This window comes from Ylistrum balloti, unplaced genomic scaffold (genome assembly GCF_031769215.1).
Source record: "Ylistrum balloti isolate Yb309-2 unplaced genomic scaffold, AGI_CSIRO_Ybal_v1 Utg369790, whole genome shotgun sequence".
Lineage (NCBI taxonomy): Eukaryota > Metazoa > Mollusca > Bivalvia > Pectinida > Pectinidae > Ylistrum > Ylistrum balloti.
In genome coordinates, this window is record NW_026781974.1 from 522,713 (window position 1) to 543,463 (window position 20,751).

Sequence of the window (20,751 nt, forward strand, 5' to 3'; positions counted from 1 at the left end):
ATTTATTTGTTTACTGATATATTTTTACATTTCTTTCATCTTAATAGGATTAAAAGGTGGCTTTCAACTATAGTCATTATTATTTATGTAACAGTAATACCTAGAATTAAGACATTTATGATATTTCTGTATTAGAGAATTCTGTAAGTCAAATGTTATTCTGTATTGAATTTGTCATCAATTTGTCAATTTACTTATGTATAATTTTATTTTGACAGCTTATTTCTGCCAAGCTTGTCCAAGTTGGAAATAACATGCCATCTAGTCCAGATAGTAGTTCTGATAGTTCTGCAGGCTCTCCTCACCACACGTTTGATGGCCCCAACATAGAGGCTGAGAACTGTCTCCCAGGCGTGGTATGTCATTTAGTGTTTTCAACATGATGACTCCATCTTAAAATATGTAATAATTAAGTAAATTCTGGAGATAAAAACCTTAATTCATTTTGAGTGGAAAATAAATATAAGAAAGCAAAGACAAAAGGGTTTTAAGTGTAATGCATGCAAAAATAGCACATACATTTGATTTGTTCAATCAGAACTTTTCACATAAGTGTACATAACAAATTATATAAGTAAGTATAAGTAATATTCTTATTGTCAGTTGTTTGTATATTTCAGTTGATATCCAACAATTTCAAGTACACCCAGTTCCTGTTCCAGTTATCTGACCTTGGTTGTCAGTTACAGGTTCCTAAACTCCGAGACACTGCCAGAATACTTCTCAAAATAATGCCTGCCGGTATGCTCATGCTATCATTCAGTGTCATGTCATTAGCTCAATGTTCTAAGTACAGCTCTTGTTGTCAGTCTTTATGTTCTCGGTAATCAAAACCTGCAGTCATGATTTTGGTTCAGAAAAGTGGGTTTAAATCTTGTAAACAATATCTTGATAACTAGACTCAAATGAAGGGTCATTATGTTTAGAATTAATGATCTGGACTCACTTTCATGACAGATGGGTTAAAATCTGTAGACTGACTTTCTGAATGACCTCTAGGATGTTGTTATATGTTAGAGTAACATAGCTTGAGTGAAGGGATATTGTATTTAGAATTAGATGAATGCCAGGTAACTTTAAAATGGCCATAAAATAAAATTAAAATATTTCAAGGAAAGTTACCAAAGAATGCAAACTAGAAATATTCTGGCTTACCTGTATCTATGAATTTGACCCTACCTATAGCCATTAGATGCTTGACAGATAAACGATGCTGATCTGTTGTTTTGTAATGGTGCTAATTTTTGGGTGATCTTTAGATACAAGCATTTAGTTGGAAAGTCCAAATTAGGTGATAGATACATGTATTTGATGTCACATGGCTTTCAGATATCAAATAATCTGATGTATATGATTCTGCTTGGCTCCTTAAACAAAAACAAAAAAGTATAATTACTGTTCTGTCAGATATTTTACATAATTTTGGACAATTTAATGATATAAGTTTGATTGGCTCTTGCAGAGGTACAATAACAAATCCTATATCTTTATATGATTTTTAGATGTGTACAACATATGTAAACTGCTTTTACAGATACTCACACTGTGGATAAACTGCGAAGTATATGTGCAGAAAACACTAGATCTGAAACCTCCCTATCACAACAGTTAGAGCTTTTGTTTTTCAATTCCTCCACGACACAGACTTTGTACAATGTTGAGGTAAGTTTTGTGAAGAAGTGTTGTATCTGTTGTCACTATAGTGACCTATTTAGCATTGTATTGCAGCATAACATGAGAGATTTGCCAATATTTCATTTGATAAGTATTTTATTGTTTGTTGTGTTTGATTTTGAAAAGGAACTGAAAAATTTGTGGCTTGACTTGGCTTGTTAAAAGACAGAACTGATATTTCAATCCTATTCTTGCACTATGCTGAATTCAGTTCAGCGAATGAAAAATTGTGAAAGATTACTGATTGTTGAATTTTTTCGTGGTACAGGTGTGTTACAGCCTCCTGATGCCTGCTGGGGAACCACTGTCAGAGGATGCTTTTGACTTTCAGGTTTGTATTTATGATGACAAGCCACAAAGTTGTACTCTGACTTTTAACAAAAGTATTCTCGGAGAGATATTGTTGAGAGTATATCAGAAAAATGTTTTGTGAGGAAATAAATTTTATTGTCTCTTGTACTTTAAAGTCAACAGTTATAGGTTTTATACAAATTTTGGATGTAAACCTTGTACAACACTCATGTAGCTCACATTTCACCTTTTTTTTTCAGTTTAATTTTGTGAAGAGTGGAGGAGTGCAGTTATCCTTGAATATGTTAACAAAAAATAATTTCATGCCAGCTGCAGATTTACACTCAAAAAGGTAATTTCATTTGAATAAGAACTGGATAAGTATTTTCAATTCTATGTTTATTCCATCAGTATTGAACTGTTCTGGTTTAGACCTTTAGATAATATTTCTAATTATATTTATTAATTGATAAAATAGCACTATGTATAATGAGTACCATGTGTCAGGATGAATGTTCTCATGATAATACTTGTAACATTTTTTCAGACGTAATAGTCGACACAGGAATAGTAAAAGAAATGATAAAGCAAATAAACACGTATTTGAATGAAATACTCTTTTGATGGGAAAATGGAGCAACGAGGAGATTTTTTGCATGAATTTTCCCAAAGTTAACTTTCAAACTAAAGTATGTTGTAACAGTATTTGTCTGATACAAGCTTTTTAGCATACTCATCTAGGTTCCACCTCAGCCTAACAAATGATATGTGTGTTTCAATCCTCAGTCAATATCAATCCTCAATCTTCAGGCTTTCATACACAAATAAGGTCGATATTGGTGTGGATAAGAAAATGATCAAACGTGAAAAAAATGAAATAAAAAAGTTTGCACATACCACCTGTTACCCAAAAATGTTTCATCTATTTTACCTCTTTAAACATCAGGCATTGAAACATTACAGGTCACACAGATTTTCAAAGTGAAAGTTTCCTGTAAAAAGAAAATAATAATACTGAGACTGAAACTTGCAATTAGAAAATATATTCTGAATTTGAAATAAAAATGGCATACTTTGGCCATATTACTGAGGGCAAAGGTGTAGAGAAATAAGTACAATATGGAACATACTATATTATAGATTTGAGCAAGAGGTTCTGGTCAGGAGAGATACATATAGCAAGAACTTGTGGTCTTGGAGCCTTACAATTTGTTGGTTTGTAGGTAATAGAGTAAATTGAAGTTCATCTTAATGAGCCAATTTGCATTATCTGTTCCTGTTGTAGAAATGTGTATGTGACTGTGATGAAGATTTGTAAGTTAATGTTGACAACTGTAAGTCACGCCAAGTTCCAAGTGGTAGTAGATGCATGTAATGCCGACCCTCAGTCCCCAAACATCACTGCAGCAGAGCACAATCATGCAGTGATTCTACAGCAGGCACTCCAGTATATTCCTAACCCCACCTCGGAGTTCACCACCAAGAATGTTGCCATGCGTCTGGGACAACAACTACTGGACCAGGTCAGTCACATCTTGAAGTTTGTATACAGTCATTGACCGCCAGTAACCAGTCAAAATGGCCAATTTTAAATATAGTAGATTTCTGCCAAACCTGCCTGATATATATTTGAGTTTGACAAAGAGGGAAAATGTAGAATTGATTGGTTAGAAAACTGTAGTAACCTTGTATATAATTGTAATTGTATATGTTTTTCTCTCAGGCGACCAAGACAATACCTGATTTAGCTACCATTAAGGCTATACAGAAGATAGCATGGGCCTCTAGTAGCAGTTCACTTCATCTTGTCCATGCCACCAACGAAGAAATCCACAAAGCCCATGAGAAGGTAGGCACCGTTGTGCTTTAATGCAAGTTTACTGATCTTTTTGGGATCTTTACTGTGATTTCTGGAATATCGATGTCTAAAATACTGACTGGCCACTATTCTGATAAACAAGTGTTGAAATCTAGTTTGTAGGAAATAAGAGTTATCTGAAGGATGATATAGATGACTTGTCAGTCTTAACAAAATAAGGTCAAAATATTGATACATGCTGTGGATAATGGATAATAATTCATCATGTAGGGGCTTGGTTAGGAATTATGTTGGATTTCCAATGTGGATTAAATATGGTTTCATTTTGGTATGAACAGGTCACATAGCATGGATCTTTCTGATTTTGGGCTGGTATTTGATTTGAATAATCAATATTATGTGTATATTAAGGTATTGATACAGAAAACAACTGATGACTGTTTCTTCTACAGATTAATTTGTATAGTTGTTTACTTGAACTTTTATGGGTAACCACAAATCACCGTTATAGTGTAAATGTTGTTTGTAGCCAAAGGACCACACAGACTTTGACGACCTGACAGTGGCACGTGAGGCCCTTGAAGTGTTGACAGTGTGTCTTGCACTGTGTCCACCTGCATTAGATGCCCTCAACAAAGACAAAGCATGGCAGATCTTCATCAAAGATCTCCTTCTCCTGTGCAGCCACAGGTAGTCCTACAACTGCTTTTCACTGTTCCTCTGTGTATTTAGATTGTTACATTACATATACTTTGTGATTAATAGTTTTATTTACAAAGATTATCACTTTCAGAATATAAGTCATGTCTGTAGACAAAAGCTAGCATCAGGAAGTAAATTACAACTTGTAACTGGTGTTATGTCAACCTGAATTCCTTTATATTACTTTGCCAAATATGAAATTTAGGAGTCCATGAAAAAGAACTTTCACAAAGGTCACCTTGCTATTTATAGATGTTTGTTAAGGTTGCAACTCTAGCAACTTTAAAATGATACTAACAAATTTTGATCTTGGTTAAAACAAAGTCAAGTCAGAGATTTTATAAATTAATGGCTTGGAGTCCTTATGTACATGGTCAGGAACTTGTGTGAGAACATTAAGGGATTTTTTAACCAGTCCAGTCTCATCATTTTATTGACTTAGGATGTCTTCTGCATTTTACTGTATAATTTGATAGGAGTCTTCTGGGAATAAGTTTTGTGTTTAAAGTTGTTCTAAGGTTAAGACCAACACCACATTTTGAGATAATTATTTCCTCTGCTTTTATTTCTTCACTAATTTTAAACTTTTCTGAAGTGGAAAAAAAGGACAATTTTTTCGCATTGTTCGAAACATCCTCAGTACTCCAGTACTTTCGCTCTCTGCACCCTTGGAACATGTGTTGGTGCAATGCATTGAAGAAACTTGTGGAATAAAAAAGTTTTCATTATATAAGAGGAGTGTCTTAAAATATGATCTAGTTTTACAGCATTGACTGAAAATGAAAATTACCTGATTTCATCTGTTGTAGTCATGTGCGTGTAGCTGCTGCAGAACAGTTTTACTTGATGGCCACTCGCTGCTGTGGAGGAACTCGTCCAATGGTCTTCTTTATCACACTTCTCTTCTGTGAACTAAATGTATGTATAGTTGACACCTATAATGTAACTAAGGGTTAATCCAGCATCAGACCACACTTCATGGTATTGTTTCGTAAAGGTGAAGAAAACCCAAAGTCCAGGGGAGAGATAGGTGTTTACTGGAGTAGTCTAACTCTGTTATTGAATACTTCTGTTGACCTCTTGTAGCAAATATATGATCCTGAGTGAATAAAAGAACTATGAATTGTTTAACCATCAAATAGAATGCTGGTGTTTGAAATACATCTGTCTAGATCCAGACAACTTACCTGATCAACAAAAGAAAAATTAATCATTTTAGTGACAGGGCTAGCTCTGGGTCAAAATTCAGTTTCGCCAAACCAAATTTTTTTTTCTATAAGCGTGCGAACAGATTCCGGAACTCACCCTCACCCGACGAGCCCTTAATTTCCTCATATAATAAAAACACATATGCTAATTATATAATTACATTATTTATTCACTGTTTTAACAACAATACATCAAACATAACACAGTATATGGTAAAAGAGTTTATAAACATGGAATTATTACAGGCCTTCTGCATCTCGACAGTTTGCTGTTGTGTTGCCAAAGCAGCAGAGTGAGAGTTCTCATCTGTAAAATTGAAAATAGAATTTAGAATAGAATTGGACATTTGCAGAGAGATACAGGATTACATTGGACCTTATTTTACACCATCAAAGTATTATACTTATTACAGTAACTTCCTAAGTAATATATCTCTTAAAAACACTTCAGAGATAATAAAGACATATTCGTTAAACTAAAAGATTGTGTTTCTAATTCATGTGCCAAGCAGGCTGTAATGAGTAACTACATTGTACCATCCTCCAGGCTGTATAGTATTTCTGAATTACTTAATCTAAATTTACATAATTTTCTGTTCATAAATGATGAATAGTTGTATATGCTGATCCTTTCTCATGCTTAACCAAGCACTTCTTCTTCATGATACTGCAGCCATCAGAGAAACTATTTCTAACTAATGCCTTAATACATATGTCACAAAACATGAGCTTTTGCTCTGGGTCATATTTTAGCCATGGCCTGCCAATTTTCCAACTATCTAGAAACTTTCTTGAACTACTGCCCCTGTTAGTAACCTGATCAGGACTATCATTTTCCTTTTCAATAGATGGTGTCTTAAAACCAAATGATGACAATCTGGGTACTTTCCCATCCCTATCACTAAAGGGGAGTTTACGTTTTTCCATTTCATCTAACGATCTATCTCAGTGAAGGGCCAAATCTGATGTGACCAAAATATGTACAAAAATATAAAACAAAATCGGCAACATAATGTGAAAACAACGAAATTATATCTTGTGTTTCTTGCTATTTTGATTGTCGATCAAAAAGCCCATTTCGGGCCCTTTCAAATACACTAGTTTACTAAGTTATATCTGCAGAAATCACAAACTCGTGCCCAATTAACGACATCGACACACCTAATGATCCACCTACCGTAAGCCAATTCCCGATAAAACAACATCTTTCCTTCAGCCAACTTACCTTATTGTTCACGGCAGAGGCTATCTCGGATTGAGACAATGGAGACAACATTGGATAATTGGCGATTTTCTTTTCAGGCGTGTTGCTGTTTAGACAGGTAAACGTTTCTGTCAAAACACAAAAGTGTTCCGATAGCTGACCTTGCCCCAGCTGCGTGAGTCAGTCAACCGTGAACGTGTAGTACACAACGATGTCGGAGCAAAATTTACCTGTGTCACTCGTTACAAATAAGTTAAACGCCAGTGACATCGGTGACTGGAAATGTCTGTAATCGGCATTTTCGCCAATAGAAATTTGAAATCGCCAATCTCATTTCACTTTCGCCAATGGCGCCAGCGCGAGCCCTGAGTGACTTAATGGTCAAGTGTTAGGTGTGAAATATTTAGCTTAAAGATGGTATATTTTAAGGTCTTGTTTTATTTATAATTTTCTTTCTTTTCATTATAGGAATCTGTTAAAGAGAATGCAAAGCAGGCCCATGAATACTTCAGTCTCCTTTGCAAGTATGTACATAAACAGTAAATTGTCATGTAAAATAAAAAAATTCTGTGAATACTTCACCCTCTTTGTAATTGATGTGAAGATCTCATCAACTTTTTAGGTCATTACTTGACATCTGACCCAGAAACTTTCCAGTAATTCCATCTTTGTTCTTTTAGGAAATATTTCCATCTTGCGATGATTTTTAAATGTGAATAATAAATTAATAAATCAGTAATTAAGATAACCATGGCAGTAGTGAATTTTTCTTATCAACAATGGAGGGTATTATGGCTATTACTATACAGAAATACTAGATGCTTTTTTCTCTCATTTCATATGAAAAATATAAGGAATCTTTCTCAAGTTTCATATCATAGGTTCCCTTGTTTCCCAAGTTACCACATGTTTCAACTTTTTACTTACTGTATGTTTTGATGAATGATTACACTACAAAAGTAAAGAAAAGCAGAAAAGAGAAAAACAAACATCATATAATGTTGGTTGGGATAATCTCATCATTGATTTATTTTAATCAAATGTGGACCAATCTTGTCAATCATTCAGTAAATAAAAAGTTGAAAGTATTTAACACTACAATGCTCTGGATAATAATTTGAGATACCACTACATGTGTTTTGTACTTTAACAGGCTGTTGAATTATGCATGTGCCAGTGATGTGAGACTCCCTAATGCAGAGAAGCTACTAAGTAATGAGATTGACTGGTTAATTAAGACAAGGGTACGTTTTGTGTGTCCTTGTAATCTTCTTAATAGGAAAATATTATGAGATAGGAAGTATAGATCAATAGACATTATATTGTTTGCATAAGAAAGTTATATGACGCATAATTGATATATTTTCTAAGTTGTGTACAGATACTCTGAATATTTGGTAAACTTTCTCAAGATATGAGAGAAAAAATAATGGATCAAAGATCCTTAAACAAATATTTGATAGGAGTTTTATTGTACTCAGTTGATTTTGTATTAATATAAAACCTTAATGTTACCATCTTGTATCATTTTTTTCTTTTCATCTGTACTTGATGTAACGCAACACAATTTTATTGAATCTTGTATTGTTTTTTATCATTTCTCTAGTTCATACTGAAAGATGTTTCAATAAAAAAAGTTTGAAGTCCTACATAATTTAGAATGTTGTTGTGTGACTTTAGGATGATGTGCTGAACACTGGAGAGGTGGCTGTGGAGGAAGCATTGTTAGGGGGACATCTTGGGATCACACGGGAACTCTTAGCATTCCAGTCGTCAGAGAAAAAATATAACATTGGCTCAGAGAAAGGGGGAGCTAATCTCATCAAGGTAGACAACTTTGTACTAATATCCAAATATGACTGTTACAACAAAACTTTGCTTAAAGAACAGAATATTTTGAAAATCTTTGACTGTAAAATCAGTTGTTAGATCTGCCAGTGATAGTATGAAACCTGAAATTAGATGGTGATCTGCAATTTAAAGAATTATTTGGTGTTCTTGTAATGATTTGAATACTACAGATTACATTATGAATCAACAATAAAAAGATGGTGAGTCAGAAATCACAACATCATTTGGTGCTCCTGTATTAACATAGAAAACATGATTGTTTTATCAGTAAAGAAAAAATCCTTAATTTTTACAGGAGATAGTGGAGGATTTCCTATTCCCAGCATCTAAGATAGTGCTGCAGAGTAGAAAACTCAATGGGGAGTTTCCGTCGGATCAGGCTGTACCAGTCTGTTCCACGTCTTCAACTGTGATAGCTGCGTTTGAACTTTTAGTGGCACTTTGTACAAATTGTCTCCCCAACCTTCGCTGTCTAGCAGGCATGTTAACAGAAATGTTTTACAATGGTAAGTACTGGTGAACATTTAGTGGCACTTTGTACAGTTATTTCCCTTAGCCTTCACTGTGTAGCTAGCATGTTTACATACTAGCATTGGTGAAATTTTATTGGCTATTTATAGAAATTGTCTTTAAAGTGGAGATTTTGGTTCAGTGGTAAATATTAGGCAAACTTCGTAAATAGTTAGCAGAGACATATCTGGTAATGAAAATCTATTGTTTCTTTTCAGGTGAGCAACCCCTGAATGAGTGGGAATACCTACCTCCTGTTGGTCCAAGGCCAATCAAAGGCTTTGTAGGGCTAAAGAATGCTGGTGCTACCTGTTACATGAACTCAGTCTTACAGCAGGCAAGTGTACAGTTATGTTAATAGGCGAAGACTTCTAACACTTCAATTGACTTCAAGCTTCTGAAAGGTTCTAGTTAATATGTGGCATTGATACTGGACCAAACAATGTAAAGTTGGTAAACAAATGTGTTGTTACAAAATGGTTCATGTCATCATTAGACCTATACGGTACTTGTTTAATAGAAGTTCTTTTGTTGTATTATAGCTGTTCATGATAGAGCAGATCAGGACAGGGATTTTAGCAGTGGAAGGGGTAGCGGACGACATCGAAGAGGAGTATGTGGGTGACGAGAAGAGTGAAAGTGAGGTAGGTCATATAACACTGATGTAATGTAAGCCATGTTTGGTTGATGGTTGTATTGTACAGTGATGTGTAACACTATTATAATGTAAGCCATGTTTGGTTGATGGTTGTATTGTACAGTGATGTGTAACACCATTATAATGTAAGCCATGTTTGGTTGATGGTTGTATTGTACAGTGGTATGTAACACCATTATGATGTCAGCCATGTTTGGTTGATGGTTGTATTGTACAGTGGTATGTAACACCATTATGATGTAAGCCATGCTTGGTTGATGGTTGTATTGTACAGTGGTAGGTAACACCATTATAATGTAAGCCATGTTTGGTTGATGGTTGTATTGTACAGTGGTATGTAACACCATTATAATGTAAGCCATGTTTGGTTGATGGTTGTATTGTACAGTGATGTGTAACACCATTATAATGTAAGCCATGTTTGGTTGATGGTTGTATTGTACAGTGATGTGTAACACCATTATAATGTAAGCCATGTTTGGTTGATGGTTGTATTGTACAGTGATGTGTAACACCATTATAATGTAAGCCATGTTTGGTTGATGGTTGTATTGTACAGTGGTATGTAACACCATTATAATGTAAGCCATGTTTGGTTGATGGTTGTATTGTACAGTGGTATATAACACCATTAAAATGTAAGCCATGTTTGGTTGATGGTTGTATTGTACAGTGATGTGTAACACTATTATAATGTAAGCCATGTTTGGTTAATGGTTGTATTGTACAGTCTGCTAATTCATTTACCAAATATTGTCATTTACAGTGTGAAATAACTTGATGTCCATGACTTTTTTAAATAGATTTAGAGAAATCCTTTTTGAAGAATATGATCATGCCCTATCTTCTCGACTAAAATTTGAAATGTAAAATATTGAATATTTTAAAATGTGGTTTCAGACAAATGTGGATATGGGAGATGAAGAGCGAAAGGATGAAGAAAAGTCTGTTAGTAATAAAGAGGAGGCAAGAAAAGAGTACCACCAGGGTGTTCTTAGACAGATCCAGCTAATCTTTGGACATCTCGCCACCAGCAAGCTTCAGTATTATGTCCCCAGGGGCTTCTGGAAACACTTCAGGTAAATCTGTCAGATGTGTCGGGACTTGTTTAAGGAATATCCATGGTCCATTCACGTCTTTTATGAGAAAAAAATTACTGTACAAATTCTTTATTCTGTAATATGTTTGTTTTAATATGATATTCAAGAATAGTTTGTCACACCTTCATAATTTGATATGAATGTGAATATTTCTATTTTTTGTGTGATTGAAGACTTTTATGAAAAAAGGAACGATAATTTGTATATTTTCCTTGTGTTGACATGTATATGTGTTATACTTGTAGGTTATGGGGAGAGCCAGTGAACTTGAGAGAACAGCATGATGCCTTAGAGTTTTTCAACAGCTTAGTAGATAGTTTAGATGAATCTCTCAAGGCACTCGGACAACCCACCATTCTCTCTAAAGTTATGGGAGGTTCATTCGCTGACCAGAAAATATGTAAAGACTGTCCCCATAGGTAAGGTTTGAGAGTATGGATCTCTCTCGCTATGACAGGAATGTGACATCAATTGATGTCACACTTTTGATCTGTTTTGTGACATTGATTATTCTTATGTTAATTAATACAAAACTGTAAAATATAAAGCTTATTTATCTGTTTATTCAACTGAAAATTTTTTATAAAGCTCGCTGTGTAAGACATGTGGGCAATGAAAATTGATATTGTATGGTGGTGCCCATGATTGGTGTTTTTTAAAACATGAACATACTTGTATGCAGTGATTTTTATTGGTGAATTTGTTTTAATGGAGGAGGAGAAGGGTGTCTCCTTACAGTTATAGTATATATTTACCAAAGGAACATCATGATACATATAACAGAGTTTTAGTAATTACCAGAGGGGGATATCAGAGATATTAACCATGTCAAAGTATTAATGTATAATTATTGTTCTATTGACTGTATGTACCAGATAATACATCAAATCTTTAATTTCAAGTTTAACTGTTTATTGATTGTTGTATGGACTGAATTTGCCGGATAAAATGATTACCAGATATACTCTGAACAAGTATACAGATATATCATGTATATTGTTTATTCTGTCGGTTGTAGGTACCAGAGGGAGGAACCGTTTACTACATTAAATGTAGATATAAGGAATCACCAAAACCTGCTGGAGTCACTGGAACAGTACGTCAAGGGGGACTTACTAGAGGGGGCCAACGCATACAAATGTGAAAAGTGTAATAAAAAGGTAAGATCCACAAGTCTGACAAATTAGGATACTTCTCCGATGTGGATTTCATATTCTTGATGGTTTGTGAGGATGAATGGCGCCCAGAATTTGTAACATTTAGTGTTCTTAAAAATTTCTTTTCTACAGAATACTTGTAAGTCAATAATATGTTGTAAGTTCAGGACACAGTTATGTAATCACAGAAGAAAACAATATACTTCGGTCAATTTTATTGGTACAAGTCAATAATTTCATTTCTGATTGAAAATCTTTCGTAATCAACATTTATTGGCATTGCTTTACAGGTTGATACTGTAAAAAGACTTGTGATAAAGAAACTGCCAAAAGTCTTAGCCATTCAGCTGAAGCGGTTTGACTATGACTGGGAAAGGTGAGGAGTGAGCTTATAATGTCACAGGAGAAAAAGAAAAAAATATTGTATAAATAGATGCTTAGACATTACCTAAACTCATGGTCACCACTTACAGACTACAAGTTGATGTCTCGTCATGAGTAATTGTATACTGACTATGGTAATGAGTTTTTAAAAGTCTTGATTTATTTTAACTTTGTGAGAAGGAATTTGAAATGTCTGCAAGCTAATGATGACATACTTTGTTTTTTCAGGGAAAGTGCAATAAAATTCAATGATTACTTTGAATTTCCACGGGAGATAGACATGGAACCTTACACAGTTCAGGGGCTAGCAAAGATTGAAGGCAAGTGTTGTGGTCAAAGATGAAAAGAAAAATAAACTACTGTTTTGAGCTGTTCAATTTTGAAGGTTTTCATGTTCAAATCTTCAAAAGGACTTATAATAAATTTAGTTTAAGCTTTGATTTTATCTTTCAATAAATTTAGTTTAAGCTTTGATTTTATCTGTCAAAATAATATTTTTGATGATTTGAAAGAATATAAGAGCCATTTTAAGAACAATCTTTGTGGTATATTTTCCAATTTTTTTTACTTGATCAACTGAAAAATATGATATATATTGTTTTTTTACAGGTGAAATAATAGATGATGACTTTGATACAAAGCCGCAAAGTACAAAATACAAGTTGTTTGGTGTTGTAGTCCATAGTGGACAGGCTAGTGGTGGTCATTACTACTCCTACATATTACACAGGTAAATCAGTAGTCATTTGTTTACCTCTGAAAGTCATCCTATACTGGGTATAAGAAAAATATCCATACTGCACATTTGGGTGGTTTGAGCATTACTTGACTTTAGTGTGCTTCATATTAGAAAACAGATTGGAACACTTGTATGTCATTATTGTTTCTTGAAAATATATGTATATCTGATATAGGTAAATCTAATCTTTTTCCGAGGATGATAACATTAGTTAAATGAATGAAACAAAAATCATTGTGCTGTTGGTCATGGAATATCAAATTCTGGATTTCAGATTCCAGACACTTTCTATTTAATGTTAAAATGATATTGATACCAAGAAATGGATTTGTAATTTTATCATGATTTTCTGGTGATCATGTTTTTCTTTCTGACATCATCATTGATTGTACAAAATTTTTAATTCATATAGGGGTGAAGACAACCAGGCCAAGTGGTACAAGTTTGACGACGGTGATGTGTCTGAATGCAAGATGGAGGACGATGAGGTATGTAGATGATTTGATGAAGAAGCTCAAAAAAAGAACATTAATTTTTCAAGTTTTGTCAGGCTAAGAAAATTCATGGTAGTACTGCAAAGCATTTGGTGAATTTCATGGACGAGTTTTTTTATTTCAGGAGATAAAGAACCAGTGCTTTGGTGGAGAGTACTTGGGAGAAGTGTTCGATCACATGCTAAAGAGGATGGCATATAGACGACAGAAACGATGGTGGAATGCCTACATCCTATTCTATGAACGTCAGGACGAGACAGAAGATGAAAAGCACATCTACAAGTCACTGCAAGACCTCACTATAGGTACTGTCGGGTTTTGATCAGGATATATTACTTACTCAGTAATTTTTTCCCTTATCTTTGTTAAATATGTGGCATTTAAAAATAAGGAATAACTTGAAACAAAATGTAAGAATTTCACACTTTATTAAAGATAAACATGCTTAAATACTCTTTAACAAATAAATCCTCTCATTTTCTTGGCTCATGAAAAGTTTTTTACGAAACTGTGACATAATTTTTTTTTGCTTTCAGTGAACAAACCATCCCAAGTAAAGATGCCATGTACAATTGAAAAGTGTGTTAGAAAACAGAACATCATGTTTATGCATGAGAAGAGTCAATTTTGTCCTGAGTATTTCCAGTTCATGAAGAAGTTATTGACCTGTAACCCAATGTATCACTGTGCAGACAAAGTGGTAGGTTGTTCCTATGGAAATTATTCACTCGCATACTGCTACATTTGTAATCGACCTATTGAAATCATAACAATATTATGGATTTGAGGATCCAAGCGTGGTGTTTTTCCATGAGAAAGTTTATATGCATAATTGGATATGTGAAATATTACTTGTTCATATGTTATTATTGACAGAGTAATAGGTTTAGTATGAGCAGCAGACTTAAAAAAATATTGGAATTTTGATACAAATGGTGCCAATTAACTTTAAGTGAAGGTAATTTGTCATGTGATGTTTCTTACAAAGAAAAAAATTCCAAATTGATAAATGAATCATATGAGAACAGTAAATTTATATGGTGGTCAATGTTATCCTGATTCACTATATCTCTGGGCTGATTTTCATATTTTCAGAATGCTGATGCTGAAAATGTAGCTATGATCAGTACAGAGCTGGCAGCAAAGTTCTTATTCCATGTAGGGTTCCATACCAAGAAAACCCTGAGGTAGGTACTAGATCACTTCAACCCTTATTCTATGTAGGGTTCCATACCAAGAAAACCCTGAGGTAGGTACTAGATCACTTCAACCCATATTGCAAGTAGGGTTCCATACCAAGAAAACCCTGAGGTAGGTACTAGATCACTTCAACCCATATTCCATGTAGGGTTCCATACCGAGAAAACCCTGAGGTAGGTACTAGATCACTTCAACCCATATTCCATGTAGGGTTCCTCACCAAGAAAACCCTGAGGTAGGTACTAGATCACTTCAACCCATATTCCATGTAGGGTTCCTCACCAAGAAAACCCTTAGGTAGGTACTAGATCACTTCAACCCATATTCCATGTAGGGTTCCATACCAAGAAAACCCTGAGGTAGGTACTAGATCAGTTCAACCCATATTCCATGTAGGTTTCCATACCAAGAAAACCCCAAGGTAGGTACTAGATCACTTCAACCCATATTCCATGTAGGGTTCCATACCAAGAAAACCCTAAGGTAGGTACTAGATCACTTCAACCTATTTTTCATTTAAGGTTCTATACCAGGAAAACTCTGAGATGGTCCAGTCATTCTGATATTAGTATTGACAATAGGTATTGGATTGACTGCTTGATAAATTATTCAAGAACAGTGTATTATGTAGATACTCTTGGCATTCAGTCTAAGCCACAAAATCTGGTTGTGTTAAAAATCTCAAGATTTATTCTAAAAACGCTCGCATCCAAGGGTCATGATATTGCTAAAGAAAAAGATCAAATAAATATTATTAACCTTTATCCAGAGTTACAGGGTTCAAATACAACCACTTGGTACAATTTTTTCACAATCATGAAGGCCTAGAATTATGATGTTTGCTTAATAGATTACCATAAAAGATTCCAAATAAATAGGTTTGATCTTCAGTCAATGTCACAGGAGTTGAGCACGGCTCCTTGTCTTCCAGAAAAAACAGCTATAAAAGTCACCTTCACAGCATTTAGGGTTTTAGGGACTTCGTCACTTTAAGGTATTAGTGTTACTAGTATTATTAGTACATATGCTCCGCAGATCATTGAATAACAATAATCAATCATTATTGTTGTGCACTGTATTATTGTAGGGGTCCAGCTAACGAGTGGTATGAAGCATTAAGTTGTCACCTACGACCAAGCAAAAAAGTACGCACCTGGTTTGCACAAAATGTTCTCTTCGCCCATCCTAACAGATTTGCAGAGTACCTGCTAGAGTGTCCAACATCAGAAGTAAGTTAAACATCTTTTCTGATTAATTATAAATGAAAAATGATACTTCAACACAATTTGAAATAAAATATAACACATTGTGATCCATTCCTGCATAATGCAGTCACAGTGAAAAATAACAAGATGTTTGCCTACAATGAAGCCAATATTTATCAAACTAGAAATGCATCAGAAAATGGCACTTCTTGAATAGATTGCCCAAAATTTTAATTTCAGGTTAGAACAGCATTCTGTAAAACGGTTGTGTGTTTGTCTCACTTTGCCCTTCGGGACGGACCATGCCCACCCCCACTGGTGCAGGGACTGTACGGTATGTGTAAGTCATAAGTCTTGTTATTGAATTGGAATTACCTTGTATTGTTGCTTGTAATTTTCCCATATACTGTACTTCAGTGATTTCAGGAACCATTACTTATGGTGGTTCTACAGATTTGCCACACCATCATCAGCATATTTGTAAAATTGCCAGAGCATGCTACATGGTAATATGTCTGAAAACTAGTTCTCTGAGAGAATGATATCAATAAAGATATCTTGACAAGAAATTTTACCCCCTGTATAAATCTTCTCTATGTAGCTGGACACCCAGCAGATCCTAATGCAACCTTGAGTGACCACTTGTTACTAGCTGTGCTACATTTACTGAAGAAGGAAGTGTCTGAACACGGACGACACCTACAACAGTATTTCCACCTGTTTTTGATGTACGCCAACCTTGGTCAGGATGAGGTATGTTGTATGGACATCACAGCAGTCACTCGGTGTTAATAAAGTTCGGCTAAATATCAATAATTACATGATAATAAGTGCAAGTCTACTTTCAGCATTATTGTACTTAGGTCAAATTGACAAATTTGCAAGATATCATGTTGGAAAGAACCAAATTGAGGAACTGTTTGATTTGTGTGTTACATAGAAAATGCAGCTGTTGAAATTGAATGTGCCATCAATGTTCATGCTGGTGGCGTTGGATGAGGGTCCAGGGCCTCCTATCAAGTACCAGTATGCCGAGCTGAGTCGACTCTACTCTGTTGTGTCAATCCTAATCCGATGCTGTGATGTCTCCACTCGTTGTCTTTCATCAAATGTAAGTTATAACAATCTTTTCCATTTAGTTCCATGTCAAGCATAAAACAACAGGTTTACTTGACATTAACAAAAGTAACACCGACGAGTAGGTCAAAGATATAATGATAACATATTAAACAAGGTTAATCCAGAATTTCAGCCAAAAATATACAACAATGTGTCTTAATGAGTGCCTTTTAAACATTAATCCCTTATGATATTATCATATATACTTTTGTTTGTAATGCTCTGCTATTTGTTGAAATCAGATGGCAATCAATATCTGCTTTTGATCAGAATCCAATGTTTCAATCAACGATCAAAATACTTGGTTGATTGTTAATGCACTTGTTCTGTTATTGCCATTAAACATTAAAATTCTTATTAAGATATTCACGAAACCAATAGGGACAATATTGGAGAGCCTCACTTAAGTCCTGCAGGAAATTAAAAAAAGGGAAGAGGGCAATTCTGAAGGCAATTTTATTTCAGGCAGAGTCTACATGTTATTTCCTGAGTCATGAACACACTTTCTTATAAAAGCCAATAATACGAAAAAGTTTTAAACTTCTTGTTTTCTTACAGGTGGGATTCATGTCATTCTTACTCATCTAGTTTTACTTTTTTTTTAAATGATAATTTTCATGTTTTGGTTTTGCTAAAGTTGGTTTGTTAATATTTGAAAATATTTCATTTATTTTGATTGTTAATTTTTTTTTTTTTTTTCTTTGTCAGGGTGAACCAGCCAAACCCAATCCCCACGGTGATAATTCTGTACAGAACTCTCTGATGTCTATACAGTCACAGGTGTCAGACATTTTGTATGGTCGCACCAGCTATGTCAAAAAGTTGATTGAAGACTGCAACAATACAGAGGATACCACCAAACTTCTGAGGGTAGGTGACACACCTTCCTGACCCTTCAAAGAAGTAAAACCCAAAACAAGCAAAAATAATCGAGTATAACAGAAATTAAAACAGAAAATTAATTTTCAATAACCCAACATTATCTCAATCCCCTGGCATATTTTCCTCAATGGATGTCAATTAAAATTAAATGAAGTAAATAACAATGACAAATTTGTACATAGATGTTCTTATAATGCAGAGATTTTATAAAAATGTTATTCCTTGGTTTAATAGTTCTGTTGCTGGGAAAATCCACATTTTTCATCAACAGTGCTTAGTGAACTCCTATGGCAGGTAAGAAGACACTGTTTTATGTATATGTTCAAATGTAAAAAAAACTTTCTGTCAAAAGTACTACCAGTGTCAGACTTAAATGTGATGTAAACTTTACAAGCTATGCAGAAATTATTTAAGGGAAAATTTTTGCTTTGCATGGGTTCAACATGGTTGATGCTTCCTCTCAGTAATAGTATGAAATTTGAAATTTGATTTCCATATTGGATGGAGTTGTGCTGTTTTTGTATTTCAATGATTTTCAAATTGAGGTTTGTATTCTGGATAAAAAATGAAGTAAATATTTCTCACCAGGTTGCATATTCCTACACATATGAGCTGCGGCCATACCTGGATCTTCTCCTCCAGATGTTACTTCTGGAAGATTCTTGGCAAAACCATCGTATACACAATGCCCTTAAAGGTATACCAGATGACCGTGACGGCCTGTTTGACACTATACAGAGGTCAAAGAATCACTACCAGAAACGAGCCTACCAATGCATCAAGATGATGGTTTCACTGTTTACATTGTAAGTCACTGATTTTGATGAAGATATATCTCGAAATTTTGTTTGCATACAAATGATGTATTAGGTTTGCAAACTAATGGTATATTAGGTTTGCATACTAATGTTGTATTCGATAATGTCTATGCTCCAGCTAATTAAGATCTTGATTGTTCATGTTGAAGTCAGATTTTATTCAATTACCTTTAATTGACTGTAAATGTTCTTCTGAATTGAAAATATCTTTATTAGACATTGAAGTAAAAGAGATTGCAAGTCATTAGTTTAGAACTTAAACAAAAGAATTATAAGGAGTCATGTATAAATATTATTTGTTGTTAATTAAGCATTCACAAATGTTGTCCAACTGCCCAAAACTCTTTAAATTTTGACAGATGCCGTCCTGCTGCGGAGATGTTACAAACCAATGGGGATCTCAAACGCAAGTGGACCTGGGCAGTGGAATGGTTGAATGATGAACTAGAAAGGGTATGTTATACATAATTAGATATGAAGTTGTAGTTAAAGTTTGGAATATAAGTGATATGAAACATCAGCAAACCATAAACAAAGTGACATTAGCCCCCAGAGGTTTGTCTATTTGATCCCATAACTGCCAAACTGATACTTAATTCAAATATTAATTTTATTCTGAACATGAAAGGATGTAAAATTTAATGTAGGTAAAAGCAGGACTTTTCTTGGTAACCGAAATAATGGATGGCATTTGGAATTGAGGTTTATACTTCAAAAATCTGGCTTTTGTTGTAGATTTACAACAGAAAAGAGATTTGGAACTACATTTTAAATTTTCGCCACAATTTTCCTTTAGCTCCATTCCTGCCGAAGCAGGAGCAGGGATGAACATGTTTCAAAAATATCCTCTAGCTTTCTGGGAGATTCTGCAAATTCATTTTGTGTACAGATATTTTCAGTACAGGTGTACAGTTTGAATACTATTTAGTCACATGCATGCAGTTACAAAATAGTAATTTTGTGTTTGTTGTTTTTACAGAGGCCATATCCAGGGAATACGCAATATACCTATAACAATTGGTCACCACCTGCTCAGTCCAATGAAACATCCAATGGGTGAGTGAAAATTGAGAAACATAAATGTTCTGTCAAAGTCTTTCTTGTGGTCAAATTTTGAGGCACTTAATTCCATTACTGGTATTGTCTGCAGCTGACTACCAAAATGATATGGTTGACAGGTAGGCTGTCAGCAGATCACATTATGTCGTGAGGAGTGACAGTGTTGAAGTCATATGATCAGGAAGATAGGGATCAGTGATAAGGAAGAAAAGAATTGGGTACTTCACAGTAAAATGTTTGAAGGAATTATTGCTAATCACTCAAACCTGTTTTGTTTCCAGATATTTCTTAGAAAGGTCACACAGTGCCAGAGAAACATTATCAAAGGCCTTTGAACTTTGTCCAGAGGAGGTGAGAACTCAATATTTCTTACATTTCCAGATTAATTTCTGACAGATTACATTTTTAATCATTTTGTAGGAGATCTGTCAGTATGAAAAAAATTATTGTGAGTTGATTTAATCAAATACATTAAACAACTTAATATTTAATGCTGTAGGTGATAATTGTTACATGCTTTCTTCATATGTAATCTATGTTCTTGTATGTTTTTCATCACAATAATATTTAATTGAAGTACTAGTTTGTTGATTTTTTTTCCATTCTGTTTCGTTATGTTTAAACATTAAAAACATTTATACTGATACTTGGTTTTGTATTATAAGGAAACTCCTAAG

The 20,751-nt window shown here is 34.4% G+C and overlaps 1 protein-coding gene across 1 annotated transcript in view; it reads left to right on the top strand.

Moving 5' to 3' along the window:
- The window catches only part of LOC132544337 (probable ubiquitin carboxyl-terminal hydrolase FAF-X), a 38,001-nt gene that overhangs the window by 10,309 nt on the left and 6,941 nt on the right, over window positions 1-20,751 (top strand). The window contains exons 20-54 of the mRNA XM_060207920.1: window positions 219-356; window positions 621-741; window positions 1,535-1,662; window positions 1,943-2,005; window positions 2,226-2,317; window positions 3,251-3,488; window positions 3,689-3,814; window positions 4,314-4,474; window positions 5,296-5,404; window positions 7,367-7,422; window positions 8,052-8,142; window positions 8,579-8,725; window positions 9,045-9,255; window positions 9,478-9,596; window positions 9,802-9,903; window positions 10,818-10,996; window positions 11,263-11,436; window positions 12,036-12,177; window positions 12,465-12,550; window positions 12,787-12,878; window positions 13,168-13,288; window positions 13,710-13,785; window positions 13,916-14,096; window positions 14,328-14,491; window positions 14,887-14,978; window positions 16,079-16,220; window positions 16,437-16,530; window positions 16,798-16,949; window positions 17,137-17,307; window positions 18,024-18,185; window positions 18,432-18,491; window positions 18,786-19,003; window positions 19,375-19,468; window positions 19,995-20,071; window positions 20,356-20,425. Of these exons, the coding sequence (XP_060063903.1) occupies window positions 219-356; window positions 621-741; window positions 1,535-1,662; window positions 1,943-2,005; window positions 2,226-2,317; window positions 3,251-3,488; window positions 3,689-3,814; window positions 4,314-4,474; window positions 5,296-5,404; window positions 7,367-7,422; window positions 8,052-8,142; window positions 8,579-8,725; window positions 9,045-9,255; window positions 9,478-9,596; window positions 9,802-9,903; window positions 10,818-10,996; window positions 11,263-11,436; window positions 12,036-12,177; window positions 12,465-12,550; window positions 12,787-12,878; window positions 13,168-13,288; window positions 13,710-13,785; window positions 13,916-14,096; window positions 14,328-14,491; window positions 14,887-14,978; window positions 16,079-16,220; window positions 16,437-16,530; window positions 16,798-16,949; window positions 17,137-17,307; window positions 18,024-18,185; window positions 18,432-18,491; window positions 18,786-19,003; window positions 19,375-19,468; window positions 19,995-20,071; window positions 20,356-20,425 (4,449 nt within the window). The remainder of the gene's footprint in view (window positions 1-218; window positions 357-620; window positions 742-1,534; window positions 1,663-1,942; window positions 2,006-2,225; window positions 2,318-3,250; window positions 3,489-3,688; window positions 3,815-4,313; window positions 4,475-5,295; window positions 5,405-7,366; window positions 7,423-8,051; window positions 8,143-8,578; window positions 8,726-9,044; window positions 9,256-9,477; window positions 9,597-9,801; window positions 9,904-10,817; window positions 10,997-11,262; window positions 11,437-12,035; window positions 12,178-12,464; window positions 12,551-12,786; window positions 12,879-13,167; window positions 13,289-13,709; window positions 13,786-13,915; window positions 14,097-14,327; window positions 14,492-14,886; window positions 14,979-16,078; window positions 16,221-16,436; window positions 16,531-16,797; window positions 16,950-17,136; window positions 17,308-18,023; window positions 18,186-18,431; window positions 18,492-18,785; window positions 19,004-19,374; window positions 19,469-19,994; window positions 20,072-20,355; window positions 20,426-20,751) is intronic.